Source organism: Rhinatrema bivittatum, chromosome 11, assembly GCF_901001135.1.
Source record: "Rhinatrema bivittatum chromosome 11, aRhiBiv1.1, whole genome shotgun sequence".
NCBI lineage: Eukaryota > Metazoa > Chordata > Amphibia > Gymnophiona > Rhinatrematidae > Rhinatrema > Rhinatrema bivittatum.
Genome location: NC_042625.1, coordinates 58,229,676 through 58,250,990, shown reverse-complemented (window position 1 = coordinate 58,250,990; position 21,315 = coordinate 58,229,676). Strand labels below are relative to the sequence as shown.

General features: G+C 41.5%; 1 protein-coding gene across 5 annotated transcripts in view; it reads right to left on the bottom strand.

Annotated features, from left to right (window-relative positions):
• Positions 1-21,315, bottom strand: part of TAOK3 (TAO kinase 3) — a 194,736-nt gene that overhangs the window by 108,198 nt on the left and 65,223 nt on the right. For all 5 annotated transcript variants that reach the window (XM_029619813.1, XM_029619815.1, XM_029619812.1 and 2 more), the window contains one exon: positions 6,362-6,529. In XM_029619813.1, coding sequence (XP_029475673.1) covers positions 6,362-6,529 — 168 coding nt within the window. The remainder of the gene's footprint in view (positions 1-6,361; positions 6,530-21,315) is intronic.

Sequence of the window (21,315 nt, the reverse complement as noted above, 5' to 3'; positions counted from 1 at the left end):
TATTCACCAACTCATACATAGATACTCCAAACAGTCCCACTATAACCCCAGGCCCATGGTCAGATCATAAATTAATAACTGGAGATATTAAAATCCAATACTCAAAACGTACTAATCCCACCCACCAGGATCAAAATTGAATACAGGAAACCTTGTCAACTAGACACTAACTAAACATCTATCTAAAGCTTTGATGGACCTAGACCTATCAAACAGCAATAACACCGTTAATTCATGGTTCTCACTCACCAAAGAGGTGACGGATACCTGCTGCCCGATTATAAAAAAAGAGATTACTATTAATAAAAACACACCACGACCCATGGTACACCAACGAACTAAGAACTCTAAAAACTACAGTTAGAAAGGCAGAGAGAAAATGGAGAGCCTCTCCTTCTTCAGACACGTAACTACAAATCTCTATTACATAAATACAATGAATCCACCAATAATGTAAAGAAAGAATTTTACGCTAGCCAAATCAACAAATATCAATATAACCCCAGAACACTATTTACATATGTAAAAGATCTAACCAATCCCATTGAAACTCCCACTTCAAACAATTCCTTTAATTGTAACACGATTGCACACTTCTACGAAGAAAAAACCTTAAACATACTAAAAAAACATCCCATCACTAAACACAAACCGAATTGTACTTCCTAGCAAGCTTAATGACCACTTAACTTCATTTGAAACAATCTCACTTCAAATTGAAAATATAATCAAAAAATGAACCCAGCTGCTCACCTAATTGACCATCTCAATAAAACTATTAAAATCAATCACCAATATAGTTTCCAAACCCATTGCTGATATAATTAACTTATCAATCACTGAAGCAAATGTCCCATTTATTCTAAAAGCCGCAATATTCAAACCAATCACTAAGAAACCACAATCCAATTCATTTGATTTATCAGACTTGAGACCCATTTCCAACCTTCCCTGCTTATCAAAAATACTTGAAAAAATAATCAACAATCAACTAACAGATTATCTGGAAAAGCATAGTACCCTATACCCAGCACAACACGGATTTAGGAAATAATGGATTTAGGAAATATTTTAGCACCAAGACCCTATTAACCTCGTTACATGATATTATCCTCAGAGGAGCCAACAACAGCCAAACCTACTTCCTGATCATGCTGGAAATCTCAGCAGCATTTGATACAGTTAACCATAAAATCCTCCTTGACGGACTTTGCGAAATAGGCAAAGAATCCACCCTGAAATGGTTTGACTCTTACTTAAATAATAGATCCTTCAAAGTAAAATTTCTTTATAAAGAATCTGAACCTATTAAACTTTATGGAGTACCGCAAGGATCCTCCCTCTCCTCTACCCTTTTAAACATCTATATGCTTCCGTTATGCAGAATTCTATCCGGTTTCAGTCTAACTCATTTTTTCTACGCTGACAATGTTCAAATTCTAATTCCAATCGAAAAATCTTTAGACCTAACTCAAACTCTGGGATATTTATTGATCCACCATTGAAAAAGTACTAGTCCAAATGAATCTTTCCCTTAATACAAAAAAAAAACAAACAAAAATTCTATACATCTTACCTAAAATAAGCAAAGCAAAAGAACTTGAAATCCAAGAAGCCGCCAAAAATTACCCCATCTCTCTGGAAGGTAGAGATCTAGGGGGTCCTTTTAGACTGCAAATTCCCATTGAAAAACTGGATTAAAAAAGTCATTAACGACTGTTACTTTAAACTACATATCCTTAAAAGATTAAAACCCCTTCTATTCCCTAAAGACTTCAGAACAGTTTTACAGGCACTGGTTTTATCTAAACTAGACTACTGCAATTCTTTATTTTTAGGTCTCCCAACAAACACAACAAGACCATTGCAACTCCTGCAGAACTCAGCAGCCAGGCTTCTGACAGGATCCAAACGATCAGATCATATAACCCCAATATTTTCCTCCTTTTCAGTTCAATGTAAGCTGGCATGATGTGCCTTACGAATGTCGGCAAAGAAAAGCCTATAAATAAATAAATAAATAAATAAATATTAAAAGACCTTCACTGTTTGCCTCTTAAATACAGGGCCCAACATAAAACTCTTACTCTAATTCAGAAAACACTATACAATGACAAAATTGAATGGCTAACATCCTCCCTTCATTTCCATACTCCCTCAAGAAATACTAGATCAACAGGTACAGGAATGTTACCCATTCTTTCCCCTAAAATTGCTCTTCTAAATAGTGTCAGAGATAGAGCCATTTCTATTGCTGGGCCCCAACTATGGAACTCTATACCAAAAGAACTACGATTGGAACTTGATATCAAATTATTTAAAAAGGGCATCAAAACCTGGCTTTTCAAACAAGCCTTCCAAGAACTATTACATTAATGTTTTAAGAATACTGGATATATATCAAGGTAAAGTATACTTTTAAATTTATTATCTCTGCACTCACTATCCTGCCTCTCTAATAACTTAAACTTTATTAATAATTAGTTTACTATGCTAATTAGTTAGTATTTTAGTCTATTTAATTATATTATGAAACCATGTATTTACTTCCTTTTCCTTTTGAAAATGCAAATATTATTAAATGAATATTTGTTACTTACTGTAAACAGGTTTGATATGTTCACATGAAAAATTTGGTATATAAAAAATTATCAATAAATATGTACTGTATATCTTTTTCTAAATGCTAAGCCTGCAAAGTCTGACAAATAAAAGTCTAATTCTGTGGATAAAAATTGCTGTCATTCCTGAACGATGAGTGTGGTATAGGAGGTATACAGGTCTGTAGCACTGCTGCCCTGATAGGTGTGGGGGAGGGAGATATCAAAAGCACTGGAGCACAGAGGTTACCAAATCCCTCGTATCACTGCAATCCAAGCACTTAGAGAAAGTCTACATAATAATATCCATCTTGTGCATGCCTATAACTTTATCTTTAATTTCCTTACAATGCTCTTTGGTCTTCATTTTCACAGCTTTCCTTCAGATTTACAATCTGACCAATGGTACTGGAATTAGGGGGTCTCCCATCCAGAAAAGCTGATCCCTTTGGGGAAGCAGGAGGGGGGAAGCTCATCTGAATTCGGGGGCCAGATCGACGGCTTCGAGGGAGGCATGGGAGGGCCTCGAATTCTCGAGTGGTCCAAAGGTGCCATTGGGAGCACCGAAGGAATCTGGGAGAGCTGGATGGTGAAGGGTCACCGTGAGCCTCCAGCCCGCCATCGAGCCCGATGGCCTGTCCTCTTCCGAGGAGTTGCTCACCGGTATGGGGGCCGGTGGTGACGGCAGCGATGCGCTCAGAGGCCTCTGTAGAGCTTGAAGCACGATTGCCGGCTGCATAGGGAACATCCCGAGCAGCATGTTGAGCCTTTCAACAACAGTGTGAACACCGGTGGAGCAGGCTCTTGCGGTGGAGGCAGTACCCAAGGAACTGGAGGCTCGAGGCTCTGCAGGGCCTGGCCGACCGCCATCTGCACACACCTTTCGAGTTCCTCCTCGAATGATTTAGAAGAGAGCACGGTTTGAGAAGGAGCGGGCGGAATCGGTGGACCATCTGGTTTGAGGGGGGACCGATTCCTCCACCGGCATCGTAGGTTTGGAGGCAATGACATCTTCCGCCTTCGATCGCTTCATAGGAGGCACAGAGGTTGATGCCCTCTCTCAGTCCTTCTTAGAGGAAGATGAGGATCGATACAGATGCTTCCTGGACAATTATCGGTGATCCCGGCGATCCTTCCCCGAAGCAAAGGGGGATGTTGAGGAACCTGAATAGGAGCAGGAAGAGACAGACAGCGGGTGGTCTCTCACGAACACCTTGGCAGCAGGTCCGACAGGGGAACTTGGGCCCTGGGTCTCCTTCCCAAGCAGCATTGACACCGGAGATTACTCCGGATGTTTCACTCCGAACATTTTTTCCATTTTGTCGAGGTGAGTCCTGTGACCCTTCGGGGTCATTTGGGCGCAAAACTCGCAAACACAGACATCATGAGAGATCCCCAGGCAAAAGACACAAATCTCATGGGGGTCTGTGAGGGACATAGTCCACAGGCACTGGGGGCACCAGCGGAAGCAGGACAATACCATCATAAAAAGAATGTGATGTGAGGTCAATGGTCGGCGGGTATCCGGAAGGAGCTCCGTCGGTGATCGACCACAAATACCCGAGGAAACTTACTGATCTCCAAAGGAAGGATGAGGGACCCTATGAGACATATGGAAGCAAGGAAAAGAAAACAAATTTTTAGGAAAAAAAAAGCACGAGCTCCTGAATCGTGTGGCGACAGCTTCGCAGAAAAGAAGAGACTGAAGAGGGACCCCCATGTGGACACCTGGTTAGTGGCATGCTGGGCATGCTCAGTAGGCCGGTCAAAGTTTCTAGAAACTTTGGTCAAAAGTTTTCCGTGCCAAGCTCCATCCGATGATGTCACCCAGTTGTGAGAACTACCATCCTGCTTATCCTTGAAGAAAGAACAATAATCAATTTCTGTGAGCAAAATTCTGTGTTATCTGCAGAAACAGTCTATTATATTACTGCCTACCCTCAATTCAGATAAAAAGTATGTGTTAAGCCTCATTGTTTTGAGATTTTCTTGAGGATGAAGTTTGATCAGGGGAAGAAACAACATGCCTAGTTTTCTATAATCAAAACTATATGTGCTGTTTCTAATGGGAAGATTACCCACAGGGTTCTGATAAAGGTCAGCACAGAAGCATTTTGATTTAATTATATTTGTGATGGATCCTATGGTTATGTCACCATTAAGACCTGGGTGAGCCTTTAGTTCAGCTAGAGAGAGGGCAAGTTACTTGTGAGGGGGAGGTTACCATTCAAATACAGCCCCTCCCTTTGAGGGGTCTGAATAGCCATCCCCCTGAGATTCTATACAGCAGCTCTCTATAGAGCTTTAGGTTTGCTGAGAGTCAAGAGGTAGAAAGTAGTTTGCTTGAGTTGTTATTTCAGGCCCAATCACAGGAGCCAGGCAAACCCTGCCCAGTGGTCCCGACCAGGGCAGGGACAGGTTTCCTTTTCCAGTCCACTCACTGGCTGGATAGGATTTTCCCTCTGGAACTATTTTATGGGTTTAAAGATTTTAATTAGTAGGAGCCTTGTGAAAGCCTGTACACCACCTGGGCTCAGGGCATGGGAAACCCTGTGTCTGGAACTGCGCAGGTTAGGGAAGACCTGCCCTCCATACCTTTCATGAGGAAAGGAGGTGTCAGTGACCTGCTTCAAGGAGGAACTTGGGTGTTAAATTCAGTTGGGAATAAAAGACTGATTTCAAGATCCAGGAGGAAGTTTTGGCTGCCCTTCCTTCCTCTTTGAAGCAAAGAGAGCTGCTTGCTTCAAGGGGACTCCTCCCATCAGGCATTCAGAAAGAAGAAATAAAGAGACTGTGTAAAAACCTAAGAGATCCAGAAGATCTGCTAACAGTGAGTAAGGGAAATCACAAATCACTGGGGACACCCATCCGGTGTTTCACTACCCTGAGGAAGGAAAGAGAAGATTTACTCTGTGCCTAGAGTTTCACTATTTCTACCAAATTAGAAAGGGTTTTTTTGGAGCAAGCTAAAGAGACCCTGCTCACCTGGGAGCTCCACTTAACCAAGCTCTGGAGAGTGGATGTTTCCCTGGCCCTGATATACGAGTCATGCACAGATAGAGGAAGAGAGACTATAAGAAAATAAAACAAGAGAATTCTGTGGTGCTGCAGTTTGAGTTATTGAGCCATTCATTATCAGAGTTTGAACAGTAAAGACTAATTTTGGTTACTAAATCAGTGACTCCTGAGTATTTCTATGGCCCCACCAGTGCAGGATAGACACACCGGGGTGGGGTTACATATTCATAAATGGCAGGAGGGACCTAATAAAAGAAGCTTTACAAATAACCCTACTCTTCAAGGTTCAAGGAAAAGTCAGAAGGAAAATGGGAAACTTCAGTGCTTTTGTTTGTTTTAAGTGTCAATCCAATTATCTAATATTCCCTTTTACTAGTACTGCTACTTTAATGAGAATTAAATAACTCTGAAGATTGCCAAAGATAAAAAGAAATAAACAAGAAATCACTACAGCACTTGGTATAGATTGTGGTGTTGATAAGAAAGAAAAGTTCCATCATTGTGATCCTGACCATTTCTCTTCACCATGACAGCTCCTTGTTGCAGAAGTGCTACAGACCACATAATCATGCAATATACAATTGCAATATACCCAGACCAGATTAGAATGAATGGAATAAGAGCAGATATCAAACTCCATGCAGCAAGCAAATATCCACTCAAAGGGGACAAGGGACCTGATTTCCTGAATTCCTATTTTGCACCTCGAACTTCCTTTCTCTCATCTTCAGTCACACTCTTACCTCCTCTTCCTCCTGCGACTCTGTTAGAGGCCCATTTCGTGCCTCCTGAAAAAGAATTTTCTTCATTTTCCTGTATTGAAGGTTATCCAGTTCCCGCACAGCATCTTTTGTCCTCTGAATGAGGTCAATAAGTACCCGGGCCGGCCGGTCTCGACGAAGAAATTCATGCTGGTGTTTAAAAAATAAATAAGTAGAGAATAAAGCATATCCTGACATTTAAGTATAGAATTTCTCAATTTTAATTCCAGATTAGCAATTCATAGCATGCTACAGTTCTGGTCTGTTATCACACTAGTACGTTTCAAGTATACATTTCTAAAGACAACTGAGCATACTTTAAATGATTGCAATGCATTAGAAAAGAGCTATTAACTTCTTATTCATTTAATGTCTACAGAAAGAATCTAACTTTCTCATGCAAAGTTATAGAATACAATGAAGCCAATATTCAATAAATCATTGCGTGGACAAGTTACCTGGCTAAAGTTAGACTGCTACATGTAGCCAGGTAACTATGAAACCTAAACAGTTATGTTTCAATACAAGCAGTTAAGTTTGTGGGCGGATAACTTGCCAGCATGCCCTCCTGCTCTCTTCCCACCCATTTACACTGCACCCTCTCCAATCCCTGGACCCAATCTCAGATACCCAAAACCCCTGCTGTGATCATGTCAATATTGTAGGTAATTACCATACTCCTGCCAGTGATTCTGTGGATCAGAGAGGGGGTTTGAGAAGATGTAATGCAGGTAGTGAGTGGGTGGAAAGTGAGAAGCAGGATGGGATGCTGAATTAGACTGAAAACCGGGGATGGGTGACGGACCAGCTTGAGGTTACTGGATATTTTTCATTTTATGGGATGGGCAGCGGGGATGTAGCGATAAGACGCTATGCCAATAATTATTTTTACCTTTTTTTCTGGAGTTATAGGGGGGAGTGAGCTGAGGAATCATGCTTAAACGCTCCAAAGATTTATTTCTTGTTCCAGTTTGCAGCCACTTAACAGGATATATTTTGAATATACCTTGTTAAGTAGTAAGTTATCTGACCACACACAGCTGGATGGTTTAGCACTATTGTGAGGTAGGCCTAAAATTATCTGGCTTAATTTAGCTGGAAACAGCTGAAATTCAGCTAAATTAGCTGAATAACTTTACTCTGCCCTTGAATGACACATTTTTATCTGGCTAGCTTTTTAACAGGATAATAAATTATCTGGCTAAAATTTAGTCAGATATTTGCCTCTAATATTCAAAAGTGAGCATTTAACTAAACAACTCACAAGCAGAAGTCTGCTTTTTCTTGGGGTGTGGCTGATCCTAATCAATATTAGCCAGATAACTGTCAATAGCAGGGGCTAGTGCCAATATCTTTTCAGGTAAATCCTATCCAGAAGGGCTCTCTAAGCTAAGTACACATTTCTGCCTTAAATATCTGAAATTTAGCAAAAATGTTTTCCAGATTTGCATTGTTGGTGTGTCTTTGAGGGGATTGCTCAGATTTAAGCACTGAAGGGCATAAAATGTGGATTATTACATACAGTTTGTTAGCAGTGCAAAAAAGGAGGAATTAAAATAAAGACAATTCATTTAAGCATACAGAGAATTATACAAGATTCTTATAATTCCATGTAAAGCAAAATTATAGTAGCTAATAATATCAACTGTTTAATTCCCTCCCTCCCTTTCTACCTACGCTCCCCAGGATTTGCTCTTCTAATATAGTCTTGCTGGGGTACGTAATTGGTAACAAGATAATTTTCTAATTCTTTATCAGATTACAGGAATTTTCTATCAAATCAAACGAACAAAATGACCATTACTCAATGTAACAATTGTGTTGCCATTACCTTGGGGCAAACCATTGGGAAGCATAGGGCTTGCCCCATTTGTTCACAACTCTCAATGAAAAGGAGTTGGCTCACCTTAAGAACATGCCATACTGGGTCAGACCAAGGGTCCATCAAGCCCAGCATCCTGTTTCCAACAGTGGCCAATCCAGGCAATGAGAACCTGGCAAGTACCCAAAAACTAAGTATATTCGATGTTACTGCTAGTACTAGCAGTGGCTATTTTCTAAGTGAACTTAATAGCAGGTAATGGACTTCTCCTCCAAGAACTTATCCAATCCTTTTTTAAACACAGCTATACTAATTGCACTAACCACATCCTCTGGCAACAAATTCCAGAGTTTAATTGTGCATTGAGTGAAAAAGAACTTTCTCTGATTAGTTTTAAATGTGCCACATGCAAACTTCATGGAGTGCCCCCTAGTCTTTCTATTATCTGAAAGAGTAAATATCCGATTCACATCTACCAGTTCTAGACCTCTCATGATCTTAAAGACCTCTATCATATTCCCCCTCAGCAGTCTCTTCTCCAAGCTGAAAAGTCCTAACCTCTTTAGTCTTTCCTCATAGGGGAGCTGTTCCATTCCCCTTATCATTTTGGTAGCCCTTCTCTGTACCTTCTCCATCGCAATTATATCTTTTTTGAGATGCGGCGACCAGAATTGTACACAGTATTCAAGGTGCGGTCTCACCATGGAGCGATACAGAGGCATTATGATATTTTCCGTTTTATTCACCATTCCCTTTCTAATAATTCCCAACAGTCTGTTTGCTTTTTTGACTGCCGCAGCACACTGAACAGACGATTTCAATGTGTTATCCACTATGATGCTTAGATTTATTTATTTATTTAAAAGTATTTATATACCGTTTTTCAAAACAAGGTATCTTGTCAAAACGGTTTACAATAAAAGTAAAATAAATAAAATGAGCTTAAAAAATAAAATCTCTTTCTTGGGTGGTAGCACCTAATATGGAACCTAACACTAACTATTGCATGGGTTATTTTTCCCTATATGCATCACCTTGCACTTATCTACATTAAATTTCATCTGCCATTTCAATGCCCAATTTTCCAGAATCACAAGGTCTTCCTGTAATTTACCACAATCTGCTTGTGTTTTAACTACTCTGAACAATTTTGTATCATCTGCAAATTTGATTACCTCACTCGTCTTATTTCTTTCCAGATCATTTATAAATATATTGAAAAGTAAGGGTCCCAATACAGATCCCTGAGGCACTCCACTGCCCACTCCCTTCCACTGAGAAAATTGTCCATTTAATCCTACTCTGTTTCCTTTTAGCCAGTTTGTAATCCACGAAAGGACATCACCACCTATCCCATGACTTTTTACTTTTCCTAGAAGCCTTTCATGAGGAACTTTGTCAAACGCCTTCTGAAAATCCAAGTACATTTCATCTATAGGTTCACCTTTATCCACATGTTTATTAACTCCTTCAAAAAAGTGAAGCAGATTTGTGAGGCAAGACTTGCCTTGGGTAAAGCCATGCTGACTTTCTTCCATTAAACCAGTGGCGTAGCCACGGGTGGGCAGCTGCCCACCCAATTTAGACCCAGACCCACCCAACTGACACCAGAACTGCAAGGCTGTCGTGGGATCCCATCCCCACGACAGTGAAGAGGAGAACCCATGCTTGGTGCACCATCACGGCACACGTGAGGAAGCGGTCCTACAACCATATGGCCGACCGATCTTCCTGTTTGCGGGGGGAGGGGGGAGCGGAAGCGCCGTGCACAGCTTCCACTTCCTCCCCCCAAGCAGGAAGATCAGCTGACCTCTCCTGCTATCTTCGGGCCGTATGGCCGACCGATCTTCCTGTTTGGGGGGGGGGGGGGGAGGAGAGCGGAAGCGCCGCGCACAGTTTCCGCTTCCTCCCCCCAGAGCAGGAAGATCAGCTGACCTCTCCTGCTGCCACTGGCCTCCTGCGTACAGCCGACCGATCTTCCTGTTGGGGGGGGGGGAGAAGAGCGGAAGCGCCGCGCACAGCTTCCGCTCCCCCCCCCCAGCAGGAAGATCGGTCGTGCCATACGGCCCGAAGATAGCAGGAGAGGCCAGCTGATCTTCCTGCTCTGGGGGGAGGAAGCGGAAACTGTGCGTGGCGCTTCCGCTCTCCTCCCGTCCCCCAAACAGGAAGATCGGTCGGCCATACGGCCCGAAGATAGCAGGAGGCCAGTGGCAGCAGGAGAGGCCAGCTGATCTTCCTGCTCTGGGGGGAGGAAGCGGAAACTGTGCACAGGCTTGAATGTGTATGTGAGGATGAGAATGGGAGCCTTGTTGTGTGTGTGTGGGTGAAAATCGGACCCTGGGTGTGTATGGGAGTGAGAATGGAGTCTTGAATGTGTGTGGGTGATAATGGAAGCTTGAATATGTGGGTGAGGATGGAAGCTTGAATGTGTGTATATATATGGGTGAGAATGGGAGCCTGGGTTTGTGTGTGTGGGTGAGAATGGAAGCTTGAATATGTGGGTAAGAATGGGTGCTTGAAAGTGTGTATGTGTGGGTGAGAATGGGAGAATGGGTTTGTGTGTGTGGATGAGAATGGGTGCCTGGATGTGCGTCTGTGTGTGCATAAGAATATAAGCCTGGGGAGGGGTGAGAAAGTGAGAGCTTGTATGTGTGTCTGCAGAGAATGTGAGCTGGGGGGGGGGAGGGGAGAGCATATGAGAGTGAGAGCCTGAGTGTGTGAGAGAGTCTGTGAGAAAGCATTTATGTATATATGTGTGTGTGTATGGAAGGGAAGAAGACAGTAGTAGAAAAGACACTGAAGAGGAATTAGGAAATGAGCGACAAGGGAAAAAATGGGAAAGAGAGACCAGGACCAACTGATTAGAAAAATACAAAGATCATACAACAAAGGTAAAAAAAAATATATATATATATATATATAGAGAGAGAGGGAGATGTTAGCAATTTAAATATGTCATCTTTGGGAATGTGCATTCTTATATTTTTGTATTTTGCTCTCTCTTAAGTATTCCACTGTTCAGACATTTTAGTTTCTCAGGCTTTCTATTTTGGCTTTATCTACATGTTTCTGTTTCTAATTTATAGTCTCTTATTTCTATATTAGGTAAGGGTCGGTCTCAGTTTTGCCTGTTTGTGACAGAAATGAGTATTTCTAGCATATAGTTTCTCTGTAGTAGTAGTCCAGCCTGTTCTGTTATTCCTGTAGGTGATGTATTAATGTTCTAGGGCCTGGTGTAGTATTTGCATTGCTGCTTTTCATAAGGTTGCTGTTTGAATCCTGAGAGTCAGTGCTGTGATTGTTTGGCAAGGTTCCAGATGCCTCTTTCTTTGCAAGAGTTTGTTACTTCACAAAATAGCAGTGGAGGGTTATTTTTTGCTGAGATTACACCAGAATTTGAATTTTTTTTTCATGTTACTTGTAATGTGAATTGCCCTAGCTCTGCGCTGCACCTGTTCTGATGATTAATTATATTTTATTGTATTTATGAAGATTTCTGGGTTTCTGCAAAGATGGTTCATGAAAGAATACATTAATTTTTGTTTTATTATATGATTGGATTTGATTGTTTTCTATACTTGAAATAATTGAGGTAAATTATTTTAAAGTTTCATACATGACACATAATGGCTGTTGCAAACTACTTAGAAAGCCATTCTAGGGTGCAGTATATGGCATTATTTATCAGTAAGAAAACAACTAGTAGACCTGCATGCCTTGTGCCCACCTTATGTTAACCTTGTTGCCCACCCAAAAATCACTTCTGGCTACGCCACTGCATTAACCATGTCTTTCTATATATGTTCTGTGATTTTGATGTTTAGAACACTTTCCACTATTTTTCCTGGCACTGAAGTCAGGCTAACCGGTCTGTAGTTTCCCGGATCGCCCTTTGAGCCCTTTTTTAAATATTGGGGTTATATTAGCTATCCTCCAGTCTTCAAGGACAATGGCTGATTTTAATGATAGGTTACGAATTTTTAATAATAGGTCTGAAATTTCATTTTTGAGTTCCTTCAGAACTCTGGGTGTATTACCATCCGGGTCCAGGTGATTTACTACTCTTCAGTTTGTCAATCAGGCCTACCACAACTTCTAGGTTCACCGTGATTTGGTTCAGTCCATCTGAATCATTACCCATGAAAACCTTCTCCAGTACGGGTTACCTCCCAACATCCTCTTCCGTAAACACCGAAGCAAAGAAATCACTTTAATCTTTCCGCAATGGCCTTATCTTCTCTAAGTGCCCCTTTACCCCCCTCGATCATCTAACGTTCCAACTGACTCCCTCACAGGCTTTCTGCTTTGGATATATTTTTTTAAGTTTTTACTGGAGTTTTTGCCTCTACGGCCAACTTCTTTTCAAATTCTCTCTCTACCCTAAAATGTAAATTTTGTTTTATACTATGCATGTAAATTTTGCTTTATACTATGCATGTAAATTATGTTTTATTGTGTATGTAAACTTGTAAACCGCTTAGACGGACACGTAAGTGATCCCATGCGTGGTATATAAAAAACTTTTTAAATAAATAAATAAGAAAGAAAGAAAGAAAGAAATTACCCTGTCTTATCAATGTCTTACATTTAACTTGCCAACACTTATGCATTATCCTATTTTCTTCTGTGGATCCTTCTTCCAATTTTTGAATGAAGATCTTTTGGCTAAAATAGCTTCTTTCACCTCCCCTTTTAACCATGCCGGTAATCGTTTTGCCTTCTTTCCACCTTTCTTAATGTGTGGAATACATCTGGACTGTGCTTCTAGGATGGGTTTTTTTTTTTTTTTTTTTTTTTAACAATGACCACGCCTTTTGCACACTTTTCACCTTTGTAGCTGCTCCTTTCAGTTTTTTCTAACAATTTTTCTCATTTTATCAAAATTTCCCTTTTGAAAGTTTAGCATGAGAGCTGTGGATTTGCTTACTGTCCTCCTTCCAGTCATTAATTTAAATTTGATCACATTATGATTATTGCCAAGCGGCCCCACCACCGTTACCTCTCTCACCAAATCCTATGCTCCACTGAGAATTAGATCTAAAATTGCTCCCTTTCTTGTCAGTTCCTGAACCAAGTGCTCCATAAAAATGTCATTTATTCCATCCAGGAACTTTATATCTCTAGCACATACCGATGATACATTTACCCAGTCAATATTGGGGTAATTGAAGTCTCCCATTATTACTGCACTACCAATTTGGTTAGCTTCCCTAATTTCTCTTAGCACTTCACTGTCAGTCTCACCATCTTGACCAGGTGGACGGTAGTATACCCCTACCACTGTAGTCTTCCCTGATACACAAGGGATTTCTACCCATAAAGATTCAATTGTGCATTTAGTCTCATGCAGGATATTCTTAGACTTCTGGCATTAGCATACAAACATTTCAAAGTTTGTTTTTTGTTTGTATTTTCATTCTGCTTTTTAATTGATAGGGATATGTTAGAATTTTTTAGCTCAGGTGAGTTTTTAGTTACAGGCACTTGGACTACTTTTCTTATTATTGGAACCTCACTGTCGGGATGCCCTAATTCTAATGCATCATTAGTATCCTTTGAAGATACCTCTCTCCGAACCATGCGCTGTTGAGCGAATGTCAGCTTTCCCCTTTGATCTAGTTTAAAAGCTGCTCTATCTCCTTTTTGAAGGTTAGCGCCAGCAGTCTGGTTCCACCCTGGTTAAGGTGGAGCCCATCCCTTCAGAAGAGACTCCCCCTTCCCCAAAAGGTTCCCCAGTTCCTAACAAAACTGAATCCCTCTTCCCTTGCACCATCGTCTCATCCACGCATTGAGACTCCGGAGCTCTGCCTACCTCTGGTCACCTGCCCGTTGGAACAGGGAGCATTTCAGAGAATGCTACCCTGGAGGTTCTGGATTTAAGCTTTCTACCTAAGAGCCTAAATTTTGCTTCCAGAACCCTCCCTTCCACATTTTCCTATGTTGTTAGTGCCTACATGTACCACAACAGCCGGCTCCTCCCCAGCACTGTCTAAATCCTATTTGAATTAGCTACAATAGAAAAGGAATTAGCAACCAAGTAATCCTCACCCACTTTACAACATTCAGGAATCTTTCCCCTCTACCACAAAAATTCAGAAAACCCAGAGAACAAGTGGTTTACAGTGGCTCAGGTAGGATACGACCTGTGACCCAACGACACCCATTCTTCACAGTTATGCAGCCCAGATGTACTCCCCCCACTTACACAGAGCATCCAGAACCCAAGAATAAATGGATTACAGTGGGCACTGGTAGAATTAGACCTGTGATGCAGAGACACAATCTCTCAAATGACACAAGTACATAATGGGGCAGATTTTAAAAGGTGTGTGCACAAATGATTTTATAACATGCACGCGCAGCATGTTATAAAATCAGGGGTTGGCGTGCACAAGGGGGTGCACATTAGTTCACCTTGCACGCGCCGAGCCCTTGGGGAGACCAGCTGGCTTTCCCCGTTCCCTCGAGGCCGCTCCGAAATTGGAACAGCCTCAGAGGGAACTTTCTTTCCCCCCCCCCCCCCGCACCCCGCCCTGTACCTTTATTTCACAAGTTACGCCTGCCAGAGGCAGGCGTAACTTGCGCTCGCCAACCAACTGCCAGCACGCGATCCCCTGGCCCAGCGGCCGTGGAGAGGCCCTCTGCCACGCCTCGAACCACCCCGCCCATTTTTTCAAGCTCTGGGACTTACACGCGTCCCGGGACTTTACGTACACAGATGGGCCTTTTGAAAATAGGCCTGGCGCGTGTAAATCCTCCTGGATTTACACACATAGGGCTTTGAAAATCTGTCCCAATGCCTTCTCTGTAAAATGAAGAAGCTCTAGCAATGGAGACTGAAGTAATATCTGAAAGGAAAGAAGAAACCCAATGTGCACAAATTCCATAACACAACCTAAAACCATAAGAAAAACCTCATTGTGCTGGATGATTTAGCCATCGGCACTAATTTGAGGGGAACACCATAGTTAAAAGCCTTCTGGGATAATCAGCTGGTAGAAAATGCTAATTAGATAGTCAATGCAGTCAAAGAAGAAAGTAAGGACTCTGAAGTTGACATTATCATCCATCTGGGACCCAACGACCTTGCTAAAACAACATCCAAGTGGTACAGAGAAATTTCCAGAATCCTGGGAAGCAGATTAGTCACATGGCAAAGACTATTGCCTTTTCAGAAGTGCTACTTTTTTTTCTGCTGACCATTCCTCTCCCTATGCAGCCATGTATCCTCTGACTTTTCCCTTTGCTTTATCTACCTGTTTTGCCATCTTACGGTCATCAGAAACAATCATCCACAGATCCTGCTCTTCTTTTGTGCTTTGAAGAATTTCACCCCCTATACTCTATCTCCTCCCTTGGGTTTTTGCAGCCTAAATGCATAACTCTGCATTCTGTAGCATTAAATCATAGCTGCCAGACCCTAGATCATTCCTTGACCTTCACTAGATCCTGCCTCATATTTTCCATACCTTCTTGGCTGTCTACTCAGATTCGGATTTTGGTATCATTGGCAAAAAGGCAAATCTTTCCCAACAAACCTCCTGCGGTGTTGCTCATAAACGTGTTGAAAAGAACCTATCCAAGAACTGATCCTTGAGGCATACCACTAGTGATGCCTCCCTCCTTGGAGTGAACTCTAACACTACCAATATAATAGGCATAGCTTGTAGATGAGCCTCTGATGTAGCCATGGCTCTTACATAATGAGCCTTAACAGTCTATGATCTGCAGGCCAGCAAGAGCATTACAGTGTGTGATACAGTCTGCTAATGCAGCTGAACTAAATGCACTTGGAAACTGCTATGCCCAAATGGTTAGGAATGTAAAAAATGAATAATTGTTAGGCCAGATGATATAACAGATTTCTCTTTTGATAGTAAGCTAAGGCCTTCATGCAATCTTTCGCATGCATGTGGCCTTAGAAAGAACAAGGGTAACACAATTACTTGATTAATATATGAAAGGCAGACCATTTTTGGCAAAACTTGGGGTAGGTGAGGAGCACCATCCTATTGTGCAAGAACTGCATATATGGAGAGTTGTGCACCAATGCCTGAAGCTCACTGACTCTCCTAACAGATGTAATCACAAATAGGAACAACACTTTCCATGTGAGGAATTTCAAAGAAGCAGACTCCAACAGTTCGAAGGTTGGTTTCATAAGTTGAGTCAATACCATATTAAGATCCCATGGCACTGGTGGTTTGGCTACCAGAAGTCTCATATGCCATACACTTTTCATGATTGAAACTAAAGGATAAGTGGATACGTTTTTGCCCTCTCTTGAATATGGTAGCTGCTGTGACAGAGATGCACCTTGAGTGATGAGGTACTGAGACCCAAGTAGGGAAGGGAGAACAAGTACTGGATCACTTCCCATGGTTTACAAGCAAATGAATCCAGTCAGCTTGTTGTTTACCAGGATATAAAATCGGTTTCTATTTAAAGTTGTAAGCCCCTTTGGTTGAAGGCTTCCTGGTAGAAATCAAAAGATCTAATTTCCCTGGGCAAGAATAGGAAAACAATTAGCCAGATAAAGGTGAACCGGTAGATATAGTATACTTGGATTTTCAGAAGGCGTTTGACAAAGTTCCTCATGAGAGGCTTCTAGGAAAAGTAAAAAGTCATGGATAGGTGGCGATGTCCTTTCGTGGATTGCAAACTGGCTAAAGACAGGAAACAGAGAGTAGGATTAAATGGGCAATTTTCTCAGTGGAAGGGAGTGGACAGTGGAGTGCCTCAGGGATCTGTATTGGACCCTTACTGTTCAATATATTTATAAATGATCTGGAAAGAAATACGACGAGTGAGATAATCAAATTGCAGATGACACAAAATTGTTCAGAGAGTAGTTAAATCACAAGCAGATTGTGATAAATTGCAGGAAGACCTTGTGAGACTGGAAAATTGGGCATCCAAATGGCAGATGAAATTTAATGTGGATAAGTGCAAGGTGATGCATATAGGGAAAAATAACCCATGCTATAATTACACAATGTTGATTCCATATTAGGTGCTACAACCCAAAGAAGAGATCTAGGTGTCATAGTGGATAACACATTGAAATCGTCGGTGCAGGGTGCTGCGGCAGTCAAAAAGCAAACAGAATGTTGGGAATTATTAGAAAAGGAATGATGAATAAAACGGAAAATGTCATAATGCCTCTGTATCGCTCCATGGTGAGACCGCACCTTGAATACTGTGTACAATTCTGGTCACCGCATCTGGTCGCCGCATCTCAAAAAAGATATAATTGCGATGGAGAAGGTACAGAGAAGGGCTACCAAAATGATAAGGGGAATGGAACAACTCCCCTATGAGGAAAGACTAAAGAGGTTAGGACTTTTCAGCTTGGAGAAGAGACGACTGAGGGGGATATGATAGAGGTTGTTTTAAAATCATGAGAGGTCTAGAACGGGTAGATGTGAATCGGTTATTACTCTTCGGATAGTAGAAAGACTAGGGGGCACTCCATGAAGTTAGCATGGGGCACATTTAAACTAATCGGAGAAAGTTCTTTTTTACTCACCGCACAATTAAACTCTGGAATTTGTTGCCAGAGAATGTGGTTCGTGCAGTTAGTATAGCTGTGTTTAAAAAAGTTCTTGGAGGAGAAGTCCATTAACTGCTATTAAGTTCACTTAGAGAATAGCCACTGCCCATTAGCAATGGTTACATGGAATAGACTTAGTTTTGGGTACTTACCAGGTTCTTATGGCCTGGATTGGCCACTGTTGGAAACAGGATGCTGGGCTTGATGGGACCCTTGGTCTGACCCAGTATGGCATTTTCTTATGTTTTCTTATGTTCTTATCTTAACATCCATGCCATCTATTTATTTATTTAAACATCATATTTGCTGTGAGCTTCCATACAAAACTATGTATTTGAGAGAGGGAAGGTTTAGATGATACCACACAGTCCTCTTCTTGAGTTAATAATGCTGCATCAGTCCCTAGAGAGATTGGAGGGGGGGGGGGGGTAGGGATTTGAGGATATTGGACAAGGTATGAGAACCACACCCTGATACTTATGCTGGAGCAATAAGTATTAAGTAAGCTTGGAATTTGAGCTCTTTCTGCACCATCCCGTCTTTTAGAGGAAGTGACAGAAGCGTACATGGGATCTGCATTCCAGATGAGCAGAAAAGCATCTGGAGTGGATCGATGTTTGACAAAGAAAGAAGCAATATTTTTCCACTTTTCTGATTTCCTTTGACGTGAATAGGTTGATCGACAGATGTCCCCAAAGACTGAATAATCTGTCCATTGTCTGATGTAGGGACCACTCGTGATGCCAACATACTCTGCTGAGGCGATCTGCCAACATGTTAAAAATCCCTGGAAAGTAGGTCAATTGCAGGAAGGTCTTGTCATCACAAGACCATGCCCAAATTCTTATGGGCTTTTGGCAGAGGGTCCATGATCCTGGGCCCCCTTACGTGTAGATGTAAAACATGGCAACGTGGTTGTCTGTTTGCATGAGAATTCTCTTTCCCCGGAAGAGTTGCAAGAAAGCTTCAAGGTGCGCCTCACTGCTTGAAGCTCCAACAGAATGATTCTAAACAACCATTCTACTGATGACCAGATTCCATTGGTTCAGAAAGATCCTGTGTGCCCCTGCCTTGGTGGATGCATCTTTTGCCAATGTCACTTAAGAGGAAACAGATGAAGGAGCCCTCCATTTCTAAGATGTTCAGATGTAGCCACTAGTGAAGTGTCCATTTCATGTGAGACATTTACCGGGCTAGACAAGAGTTGAGTTAACTGGTTCCACTGGGTGCAAAGTCCTTAATGGAGGATTTGCATTTGGAGGTGGGTTAGAGGAACTACATAAATTGCCACCATGTGTTAATACTTACCTGGCTGATTCCCAATCCACTTGTACCAGTCATTGAACCAGGGATCAGAAGCAGCACCCACATTCCACTGAGAGAAACACTCTCTTTTCTAGAATCTCTATCCATGCCTCTATGACCTTGATCTTCTGGGATGGAATAAGGATCGATTTCAAAACCCATTGATTAAAGAAGCTGGATTGTCTCCTTGTCTTCTGCAGGGAGTGCAAATCTTCCCCCTCCTGCCTGAGAAGCTCCCGTTACTAGCCATTCATATAGTTAAGGGAAAATAGACATATCCTGATGAAAAAGATGTGTTGCTACTACTCCCAGACATTTGGTGAAAACTTAGCATTGCAGAAAGCCTGAACAAGGGACACCCTGTACAAGTAGTGAGATGAATTCACCACAAAATATAGAGTGAACTGATGGAAAGGATGGATAGGTATGTGGGCATACGCACATATCCAAACTCCCACCTGAATGAAAGGTAGGATGGTGTGGAGGGAGTTCATTTTGAATTTCTCCCATAACAGGCTCTTTTTCAGGCTTTGTAAACCCAGGATAGGAATCAATCCTCCTGATTTCTTGGAGTTAAGGAATTAGCAGGAGTAGAGAAATTAGGAAAGCTAACCAAACTGGTAGTGCAGTAATAATGGGAGATTTCAATTTCCAAGCAAAAGCATGAAGCAAAGTACCTTGCACATCAGTATGTGGAGATTTCAATTTCCCCAATATCGACTGGGTAAGTTTAACATCAGGGCACACTAGAGAGATAAAAGTTCCTGGATGAATAAATGACAGTTTTATGGGCAATTGGTTCAGGAACCAATGAGAGAGGGAGCAATTTTAGATCTAATTCTCAGTAGAGCACAGGATTGGTGAGAGAGGGTAACAGTGGGCTGCTTGGCAATAGTGACCATAATATGATCAAATTTGAATTAATGACTGAAAAGGGGATGTAAGTAAATCCATGGCTCTAGCGCTAAAGTTTCAAAAAGGAAGCTTTGATAAAACAAGAAAAATAGAAAAAAACTGAAAGGTGCAGCTACAAAGGTAAAATGTGTGCAACAGAAACATAGAAACATAGAAACATAGAAATGACGGCAGAAGAAGACCAAACGGCCCATCCAGTCTGCCCAGCAAGCTTCACATTTTTTTTCTCTTACTTATCTGTTTCTCTTAGCTGGTGTGGAGATTGTTAACAGGTGTGGAGATTGTTAAAAAATACCATCCTAGAAGCACAGACCAGATATATTCCACACATTAAGAAAAGGTGGAAGGAAGGCAAAACAATTACCGGCATGGTTAAAAGGTGAGGTGAAAGAGGCTATTTAGCCAAAAGATCTTCATTCAAAAATGGAAAGAAGGAATCCATCAGAAGAAAATAGGATAAAGCATAAGCATTGGCAAGTTACATTAAGACATTGATAAGACAGGCTAAGAGAGAATTTAAAAATAAGTTGGCCAAAGAGGCAAAAACACACAAAAACTTTAAAAAAAATATATCCGAAGCAGAAAGCCTGCGAGGGAGTCAGTTGGACTGGTGGATGACTGAGGGGTTAAAGGGGCACTTAGAGATGGTAAGGCCATCGTGGAAAGATTAAACAATTTGCTTCAGTGTTTACTGAAGAGGATTTATTTATTTGTTGAGTTTTATATACCGTCATTTGGTGAAGCCATCATAACGGTTTACAAGATTCAAATAGTACTTCTTTTAACAATTGTGAAAAAAGGAATAACAGGATGCATATTAAACAATAGATTAACAATTATGGTCCAGAAGAGAATCATTTATGAGTGAGGTGGGTTTATTTGGAGTTGGTTGGAGTCAAGTTATTTTGTGGATTTGGTTGGAAGTTCCTTTGGGTGTTAGGATGATGAGAAGTTTGACTGTCAATGTAGACTTTGTGGAACAGCCATGTCTTTAGGTCTTTTTTGAAAGTTTTGAGGTTAGGTTGTGTTCTCAGATCTTTTGGGAGACAGTTCCACATTTTAGGGCAGGCAATGGAAAAAGCTCTCTCTCTGGTTGTTGTCAAGTGAGCATCTCTTATGGGGGGGGGGACCTTTAAGCGTCCTGAGTTGTTTGAGCGTAGGTTTCTTTGAGGATTTTGGGGGGTAATGTTTAAGCCAGTTAGTCCCTGATGTTCACTGTTTAGTATTTTATGTATGATGGTCAAAGATTTGTGTTTAATATGTGCTTTAATTGGAAGCCAGTGTAGTGAAATCAATATGGGCGTTATGTGATCATTTCTCCTTGTTCCTGTCAGAATTCTG